The sequence below is a fragment of the Anomalospiza imberbis genome, chromosome 10 (assembly GCF_031753505.1).
Source record: "Anomalospiza imberbis isolate Cuckoo-Finch-1a 21T00152 chromosome 10, ASM3175350v1, whole genome shotgun sequence".
NCBI lineage: Eukaryota > Metazoa > Chordata > Aves > Passeriformes > Viduidae > Anomalospiza > Anomalospiza imberbis.
Window position 1 is genome coordinate 17,542,050 of NC_089690.1, and position 10,245 is coordinate 17,552,294.

At 36.9% G+C, this 10,245-nt stretch overlaps 1 protein-coding gene across 2 annotated transcripts in view; it reads right to left on the reverse strand.

Annotated features, from left to right (window-relative positions):
* ACSL3 (acyl-CoA synthetase long chain family member 3) overlaps nt 1-9,312 on the reverse strand; it is a 34,348-nt gene extending 25,036 nt beyond the window's left edge. For both annotated transcript variants that reach the window (XR_011002690.1, XM_068200949.1), the window contains exons 1-2: nt 9,161-9,312; nt 4,248-4,669 (exon numbers count right to left, since the gene is read on the reverse strand). Coding sequence is in view for 1 of the 2 variants with exons in the window: in XM_068200949.1 (XP_068057050.1) it covers nt 4,248-4,598 (351 nt within the window). In the remaining variant the exon portion in view is untranslated. The remainder of the gene's footprint in view (nt 1-4,247; nt 4,670-9,160) is intronic.
* Between the last annotated feature and the right edge of the window lie 933 nt (nt 9,313-10,245).

A 10,245-nucleotide genomic window follows, 5' to 3' on the forward strand; every position in this document is an offset into this window, starting at 1 on the left:
TTTCTGAAGAACACGGATGTGAGAACTGGTAAGACCATTTTCAATGCAGTAATTTTGAGTTTTACTTTCCTACTGCCTTCCATATATTCAAATTCCAGTGTTCCTTCCCCATGACCAGTGTTTCTTCTCTATTCCATCCCTATGACATTTATATTATATATATACATTAGTGAATAACAGACGCTCATATATACATATTACTAAACTGGCTCCGAGTACCTTTCTCCTGCATTTCTCTATCAGCTTCCTCTGCAGGACACAGAGCAGGTTTATCTCATACTCCTCATATTGGAGTGTGTCTCCAAACTCATTTCCCTTCTTGGCCTTGCCCTCAGTAGCCTTTGCTAACATTTTCCAATGTACAATGCAAGAAAGACAAGGAGCTACTGGACAGAGTCCAGTGGATGCCACTGGAGAGATGATGAGGGGTCTGGAGCATCCCTCTTGCAAGGAGAGACTGCAGGATCTGGGCCTGGTTAGTCTGGAGAACAGAAGACTGAGGAGATCTCATTAATGCAATAATGAGATCTCAAAGGGGTGCCAAGAGGATGGTGCCAGGCTCTTTTCAGTGTGCCCAGTGATGGGACAAGAAGCAAAGGCCATGAACTAAAACATTAGCAGTTCTATTTCAACATGAGGAAGAAATTCTTTACATTGAGGGTGGAGAGCACTAGAGCAGCTGCCCAGGGAAGGTGCGGAGTCTCCCTCTCTGGAGACATTCCAAACCCACCTGGACACGTTCCAGTGCCACCTGCTCTGCGTGATCTCCAGTGGTCCCTTCCAACCCTAACAGTTCTGTGATTCTGCTTCTGCTGCCAACAGGTGGAAAGACTGGCATTAGGCACCATAATCCTTTAAACGCTCACACACACTAAACTCCACAACCTTCAGAGCTCACTTCTGCTTGATAATTCATGGAAAGAAACTAACTGTCCAAGAGCTGGCAGAAGGGCGCAAGAAGCGAGTTTGAGCACAGAGCAGAGCCCCACAGAGCAGCCAGCAGGGCCTGCAGCTCTGGGGTTCCACCGGGAACGCAGCATTCCATAGGAAAACGCTGCCCTCTCGTGCTCCAGGCTCAAACTGCACGCTGAGGCACACCTCACACGGCACAAAGTACTAGGAAGTATCCAGACTATCAACACTTGGAAATCCAGAAAAGCAAAAACTAAACACACAGCTAGTATTTCTTTGACCTGGGTTTTAGAAACATATTAAAATTTTTAGTGCAAAGGTGTAATAAAACGTTCTTGATGAAGCTGCAGGCCCATGTAGAGTCATTAAACTACCTGATCTCAGTTACCTTTAAAGTTCTTCCTAAAAACACCTTATAAGGTTTAAAGAACATTGACTATGATTTGGAAACTAGTGATCATGAGTTAAATACATCTTCCTGTAAAAGTATATTAAAAATAATACAAAGGAAGTTATTTGAAATGCCCACTTTAGCCTTTTTCACCTGAACACATGGATTGTAGTTGAATATATCTGAAAACCCTCACTCTAACACACCACTTATATAGCAATCTATGGTTTTCAACATCATATGTGACTCTCTGGCTGCTCAATGACTTGGCATGGCAAGAACCTTCCTGAACCTTCACTTAAAGCTTCAGTATCACCAATAATGAGAAAAGCTCTGAGTTCCAAGAATTGCCCATGTGCTTACTGCCGCACCCAAGTCTCTCTGGCTTTAGATGCATCACCTTTCCCAACAAAGCTGTGTTTTCTTCTCCCCACTATGTCTTATTTATTATGTTCCCAGTAATTCTGTTCTTGGTTACCAACCCTTTTTAAAGCTGAGCAAGACAAACAACCAACCCCCAAAACAAACAGACATCTCTCTCAAAATAAACCAATGGAAGCACACACACACAAAGCCAAATCGACATACCAACACAGCTCAAAGCAAGCACCTGATCGTATAACCTAAAACTGAGACGACACAGAATAATGAAGCTCATCTTTTGGGAATCATAAAATTTCAGCTGTGGTTAAATTAATTCCCTTTTCCAATTTAATTATGTCTTTAATCTCAGAGGTATTTTCAACATTATTTTATACTGACTTAAATACATGGTTTATGAAATTAATATTAGGTATGCATGATATTGAAAAAGGAAATTGGAGAGTACACTATAGAAGGAAATAGAAGAATTAACCATTTATTAATTACTATGAAATGCAACAAGTGCATAAGCAAGTATTTCTATTTTATTCACATCCATGAATTTCTGCTACTTTGGAATTGCCACATAAACACATTTTTGCAACAGTACATTATTATAAAAATTGAAGAAATTACAGATTATCTGAGATATCACTGTTCTCTCAATAAATTAATGGGAGTATCTGATCTTAAAGATGTTAAGAAGTGCTAAATAATTTTAGCTACAAATGCGAGGACACTTAGTTTTCCCAATAATCAAAAGGTGAGAATTTTACTTTTTCTGATATATATACATACACACATATATAGACACATCTATATAAATAATATTAAAATATATTGCAGCTCCTGTAAGGTAGAGAAATAAGATGGATTATACCTAAGAATTAAACTTGTTGTGCACCTTTCTGAAGGACTGCACCAAACCTCAGCAAGCTGGCTTTGTGCTAAAGGAAACCAGGCAATAAAAGCTGCCTGGAATGAAAGAAATCCAGGGAAGGGAACCCCGACATTTAGAATCAACAAGGTATCTTGTGAAATGTTCTGATTTTCCTCACTTGCTAATAAATGCTATGAGGTCTTAAGAAACACTGTATTCCATAACAGAAAAAAAATTTAAACGTGGACTTGTGTGATAATGTCACAACTTGGAACAAGGTAACAGGAGGGCAAGTATGGCAATTGACCACAATGAACGCTTGTGTCAAGCTTAGACAAAATTACCTAACTTGGGTAGTTTCTAAGCCTAAATACTCACAAACAAGCAATTTAAGTGGATCAACACAAACATCCTTCAGCTTTCCAATATTCACAACGTTTTGCTTGCATAATGGAAAAGACTAAAACTCCTAAGTTCTTAAGTCTTACATTCAAAAACATGATTAAAAAACAGGGCACATGTTTTTATGTAAAAAACAGGGCAGCCAAAATTCTGATCTGCGTTCAGAAGCTGTTCTTCATACAACTTGAACTTTGTTTCTTTATAGGGTAATGAGGCAGCAAAATGTGCATCAAGCAAGAATACACGTAACCATTCATCCCAGCATTTCCTTCGTACTGCACAACTACCTCCACAGCTAAAGGGAAGTTTCACTAACAATAAAGTTTATTACAAAGATTTTAACAGAACTAAACTTTGCCATATATTGTCATATTAAGCAAATTAGATTTTAAACATACTCCTCTATCAGAATTAAAACTAGCAGCATGAAAAGAAATGTTTTCCATCTGCACAGAAACTAATCTTAACAAAAAGTTATCTATTGTGGATTTAACAATTTCTAATACAGAAATGCAGAACTTCAACACACAGAGATGCACAAATATGAACATTCTGTTGCAGTATTCTGCCCTTCTTCAGGCAAAAGTGCATTTCTCAATGTGTCTGAAAAAATACAAAGCAGCAAATGACAATACAGGCTTGAACATAATACATTGAAAAAGTCAGTCCCTTGAAACAACAGAGCTGTTTTCAGATACTGAAATCACATCTCCCACACACATCAGGATTACAGATTAGCAGAGTAGTTCACCTTAAAGGAGACTCAAAGAAAAAAAGACTCTTCCAATAAAATCTGAGCAATCCTTTTCCTAACAAAAAACTCATTTAAGTCCTGAATTGCTTGGACAGAACAAAAAATCCTTAAATCACAACTAAGACTGCTGGGAAGGCACATCTGAGTACTGGCGTCTAGTAATTTTTGTATGCTTATGCGATGACAGTTCAGAATAACACAAAGGGAGACTTTTTAAAGTTCACTTAAAAAAGAAACCTTTAAAGCCACTTACATCACCAGCTGAATACTACAAGCACATACTTAAAACATACTTGTGTTTTTTCTTTGACTGAAACCATAAATAGGATATCTATTCAAGAGTACAAAAACATTTAGATTTGGTCCAAACGCCAAGTATTGAAAGATTGGGAATTAGATCATTTAATTCTTTTCACAGCTACTGAATCTAAGCAGTGAAATTTATTTTTTCCCCAGCTTTGCTTTACTGGACTACAAGTGCTGCATAAGAAAGTAAACATACTTTGGAAAAAAAATTCTTGAAGGCAGACTGCAAAAATACTTACCTTTTTAAAAACTTTTCCTGATGGCTGGATTTCATCTTCCTCTTTCAGAATTTCACGTGTTCCCAAGAGTTTTTTGTCCTTATATTTAGTTTTAGCGTATTTAAAGACTTTGTCAAGTGTATCACACCCAGGATATAAAACTGAAGCTAAGCAATGCAGACTGTTCACAGATCTGTATGCACCCCCAGGCTTGTTATTCACAGGTCTGGCTTTAACCTGCTTGGCTTTTGCTATAGCCTGCTTTGATCCTGAAAGTATGTACCATGGAATGTATGTTACAAGGGAGTACACCAGGACTATGAAGTTTATAAACTGTAAAAGAACAGGGTTGATGTTATGCTTCAACTTCATTTTGGCCGCTTGAGAATGTTACAAGAGACAGTTTGGAAACATGGATCAGCTAGACAGGGGTCCAAAAAGATCTGAAAAGAGAAAAGAAAAGGTTTGTAGTAAACTATCGCTGTTGGCAGGGGGGCATTTTTAAACATGATATTACAATCCATATCCCAGTAGGTGTCTTTATGCAGGAGTCAGAAGTCTGAACCCCACACACAAATGAAAGCAGACACACGAGGTGGAACTGTTCATTCCCCTTCAGCAGACTGCAGTACAATGACATGTGCATCACAGGTATTTATCTGAAAGCATTTTGTGATTATACAATTTAAAAGATCCTCATCAACATCAGAGCACCTCCATGAGCACCTTGACTAGGAATCTCTGTGACCTCTGACTGTGAATCATCAGCCTCCCAACAAGCCCTAGGAACATGGGCAATGTCACCGTTCTGCACATGGGAACCCTGACCATTGATGTTGAAACATTTTCCAAGTGCTGGACACACTGGGACACCCACCTGAGAGAAGGAAAGATGTGTATGTGACAGAACTTTGCTGGTTTATTCCTAGGAACTTCCCATCAGTCTTATTATTTCAGTCTCAGAACCAGTATCCAATGAGCCCACTTGTATCAATAAACATGAGCTAAGTAATACTGGGTAAATACCAGAAAAGAGCTTATAAATATCCCCAAATACCTAACAGCACAATGAAGAGATGTGTAACTTTTCCCAGATCCTTAATGGTGGCAGGATATTCACTTTGTCTTTTTTTAAAGCATAATTTACTATATCCAATGACCATAATGATGATGCAACTTTCTAATATAGTCTACTGTTGAGTCATGAAATTATGCAATCTGTCTAAAAGATTAAAAAGGTAAATCAAAAAAATAACTGAAATCCCTATGGAAATCAGGGATGGTTGCCATAATGGCTATAGATTAATTTCTGCAACAGTCAATGAGTCACTAGCTGAAAAACTGTTTTGTACATAATAAACTACAAATGCACTTCACTCAGTTAACCTTTCCAATGTATTGATACAATTTATTAAAAGCAGTATCATAAACCAAGCATTTAATAATGTACACGTAAGATGCACAGCTTTTGACAATTCTAAATTAAGTAAATTTTTATTCATGAGATGTATTATTCTTTGCTGATGTCTTACACTCTTTGACTTTTCCTCCATTAACTCTCTGAAAACCCTAAAGAACAGAAATTTGAGTTGAAAAAAAGTAATGTTTAAATCATGTACGTTCCTTCAGTAGTAATGGAAGGAAACCTTGCTTCATTAATCCTAGATCTGCAGTCACTTTGGGAATGGATCAATCCAGCATCCTTCATTTCTAGGATGAGATTCATTCCATCTTCCCCTGAAACATAAAACTTCCTAAAACTCCAAACAAGAATATTTTATGACCATCTTTTTCCCTAACAAGCTGCTGTCATCTCACTGTTAACACTGCATCATTACAGGCAGTTTGAAGGAACCAAACAACATCAAAGTCTGTTCTGCAGAGCACCCTGAGAAACACAGTCAAATAAATCATTAGAAATCAAAGAGCAAGGAGCTCAAAGTAGGAACTTACTGCAACAAGCAGCAGTGGAGAAAAGATTTAAAATATAAAAAAATTAACTGGAAGTGCATATATTTTAATTTTCAGATCAAAGGCAAAAAGCAGTGACAAACAGAAAACAAACTTAAATAGGCTAAAGGGCAAATCAGTAATCACTTGAAGAGACTTATGTTCTTAGGCTGCCACTGAAGGATACTTAATGAAAATAATCAGGAGCCAGCCAATCAGCTACTGCAGGCCAGAAAAAATATACTGGTGTTGATAGCAGCACAGAACAAGATGTTTAAAAGCTGAATCCAGAGTTCACACTACAAGAGTTTACCCATTTTTTACAAAGTTTTATGTTGTACTATTATTTTGCCTGGCACAGTTCAGGAGATGAAGATCTTTTTTCTCCTTATAAAGCTGGAGAACTTCTCTCTGCCTAAAAAGTAGAAACAGAATTTAACCAAACACTGCTACATATGAAATTAAAGTAACTTATTAAATAGCTTTAGGCAAACTGTTCCCCAAAGAAATTCCCTATCTGACAAATAGTCAAGGCTGTTAAAATAATATTCTTTCTAGGTTTCATAACTTTCCTTGGTTAGAGAGGCACTGAACCCTTCCAGAACAGCAGCCTCCCACTTAATTTTGCAGTTAGTTATCCCAACAGCTTTATGCTTTCCTCAGAAGGAGAGAGGAACCTTTTCCACTATTTCTATAACCATGCCAAAGTGTCACGTCAAGCCGTCTCTTCTGGCTCAGCCTTGCATAATAACCCCCAAACCTGGAAATCTTTGCTTTGAATTGCAAACATAAATTGTGCTTTGCTCACCATTTCAGAGAAGGCTGCATTGCAAGAAAAGGTCTAAGGATCACTCCACAGGACAGATTAAAGGGAAATGTCTTCGACTGTCCCCTGGCTCAGAAAAGCAAGGATCATGCTCTAGAACTCTGCTCTGATGTGCATCTAATAAATTGCTAATTATTTCAGTTGTTCCTTCACAAAAGTGAGACTATTACAAGTCATCTATTGAAAACAGTTTATTTTAAAAATTAAGACAATTTTTTTCACTCAAAATGTAATGTTTTTAAGATTAAAAATTATCTTTTGCAAATGAAGTTTCTTGTCTTACAGGCTGAGTAAGACTCCCTTTTTTCCTTCAAACTCTTATAATTAGGAGATAGCAAACTTTAGCAACAGAGGGAGCTTGGGTGCCAATGTCTTAGCAATGGATTTCAGACTGTGATATTTACAGAGTATCTATGCTTGTAACTAATTGCAATTACCATTGTAATTGGACATGGGAAAAGTGCAATGCCTTTTGGAACAAGAAATAAAAATACATTCCAGTAGTCTCATTAGAAGAATAAGCTCCAGTATCTTTGTAGGGCAATGGTTCTAACGAGAGCTGAGCCATGACACAAAGGTATTCCTTGGTGGCAATATAAAGGCTCCCTCTCTTTTCCTGTGTAACTGAAGAACAGAAGTTGCATTTTAACTCATCATTTTGTTTGTTTGCTATGTTGTTGAAGAGGTAAATACCAGGTAAGCAAAGGAGATGTAGTTTAAAATGCCTTTGTGCCCAACAGATTTATAACTGCCATTCCCAGGAGTACAAAGTCAGCTAAATGGATCACTAAACATTCAATTAAAAAATCATTTTGATGACAATGTAGAAGCAGAACTCTATGCTGACTTGAGGCTGGAGTGCTAGATGTAAGGCAATTACGTTTTACAGTAAGCAAAACCAATGCAGCTGAACATGACAGTACATTTTCTGTTGGTTTTTTTTTCCGTATACAAAAGGTCATTCAACCTCCATTAAGAAAATCACTTTTAATAACAATGTAAAAGAACAACATTGTTTTCATTAAAATACAATGCTTGCTCATGCATTCTTCTCTGTAACAATTACTATTTCAAACCTATAATGTATGCTACTTTAAAAACTCAAAATTAAATACATTATTAAAAATCAACTTGCAGAACTAATCTAAAAATTAGAAGTTTTAGTGAAATTTTCAAGGTTATAGCAGATCTGGAAGGTCTAAAAGGGAAGCAATGTTTGCTGTTTAATATTCTGACTTTTAAAAAAATAGTACCCCAAAAAACCCAAAACTTTGAAAGGTTTAGTGAAATACTATACATGGTTTTAACATGTAATTGAAGTACAATATGTTGTATTTTTTAATTTTGGAAGTAGATGACTGCTTCTGACCATAAAAAGAGTGTAAGCAAACCCATCACTTTGGGGCAGGGAACAGAAAGCAGAGGACATGATCCTAAGCAGTTTTTGCAAGTATGAGACTATGGCACAGTGACAAAGTTCACTGCACTTTCAGCACTGGAATTTTGTTCTTAGGTAGGTCCTGCTTAATCACTGACAAAAAAACCCACATGACATGTGATAATATTCTAACTCAGTGGTTTGGTTGCAGATTAGCTGTAAACACTCAGGTTCTTACAAAACATGCATCCATCCTGGTTTCACATAATCCTGCTGGGGTTTTTGAGGATTCAGTGCTCAGACCCTGACTAGTGATGCAAGAAAGACTGGGAGGTGAAATACTGGATGAAAGAGCTGCTAATTTGTACAACAATACAACTTATAGAAAATCTGCTCAAGCAAAGGGTTCTGGACACTCATAAGATCTGGTCAGTTACATGTAATTCATGTTTAGTCTGGTAGTCACCAAATGGGAAAGAGCAAGACTGTAAATTAAGTTTGACACACTTTTTCAACAGCAGAAAGAAGCAGCAACCAGAGCACTCATTCATGAGTCTGGAGAAGTAAATCAGTACTTTTCAGGACTGATCCTTCTTAATGTATAATCAGTGATTTGGCCTGATATACTACTTATACTAATACTGTTATACCCTTTAGTTTCAGAAGAAAACTTTTGTTAGATGAGAAAGAAAAAAATCCTTCAAGGAATGTGTTTACTAATTGACCTGCTTATAACAATTACATTACAATAAAAGCATGAATTAACAAGAAAAAAGGAACCTTATGCAACTTCTCATCGTGGCAGGTACAGGTACAAGAGCTGATACGAGATGTTCCAGTCTCAGTTTACTCAACAGGAGATGTCACAGGCAACTGCATGAAATCGAAAAAAGGAAAATTCCCATTAAATATGGCAATTATAAAACACATCCTCCATTTTTTTCACTCGTATTTTGTAATAAATAAAACCTTTTTCTCATCTGATACTGCACTGTATCACCTCAGAGAGCCTAGGCCCATTGCAAGTTAACACACAGCCACTGCTTGGATTTGAGTCCCGTACAATCAAGGTGGTCGCAACAGCTTTGGCTAAACTCAGGAGCTCATGGTACTTTGTCTCCCTGACAAATTCTAACTCCCCAGTGCCTTTCAGTGTACACTGCTTCTACCACTGGGGGTAGGAAAAAAACAGACCTATCTTTGAGTATCCACCCACACAGAGAATGCATTTCAGCCTGAGTAATAAAATATTCTTGAACACTTTACAAAAAGACTTAATAAAATAGTAATCATTATATCTATTGATTTTGCTCTACTATACATTAAAGTTTTATTTATTGTTCTTTGCAGAAAGAAGACTTGAAAACCTGTGCCGGCAAATCACATTTAAAATAGGCAAATGTAAACATTTTGTACCTATTACCTTTCTGCAAACATTACTATTTACACAGTTCTTAAAGATAATCTTTTCCAGTTTCAGTGGATTAACTATTTGCTGCTTGAGGTGAGCATCCAGGGTGCTCACTGCCCCATTTTTTGACTTCCATGACTTCACACCTACTAACCAAACTCCAAGCCAGAGATTCCAAGATACTCTTGCAAAAAAAACACTTTGGTCAACAATTTATAGATGTAGAAGTACATATTAAATTTCTCTTATCAGTGAATCTTGCAAAAAAAATCTCCTGATTTATTAACATTAACTGAAAGGATAAAAAGGTTATTCACTGGGTTAGGCTTTAATGGACAAAATAACCAAGTATCTTCATGTACTGCCCAATCTCTTCATTAGAGAACAATAGGAGTTCTTGAGACAATGTAAAAAAGTCCTTAATACAGACTGTACCAAACTGTACCAAAAAATA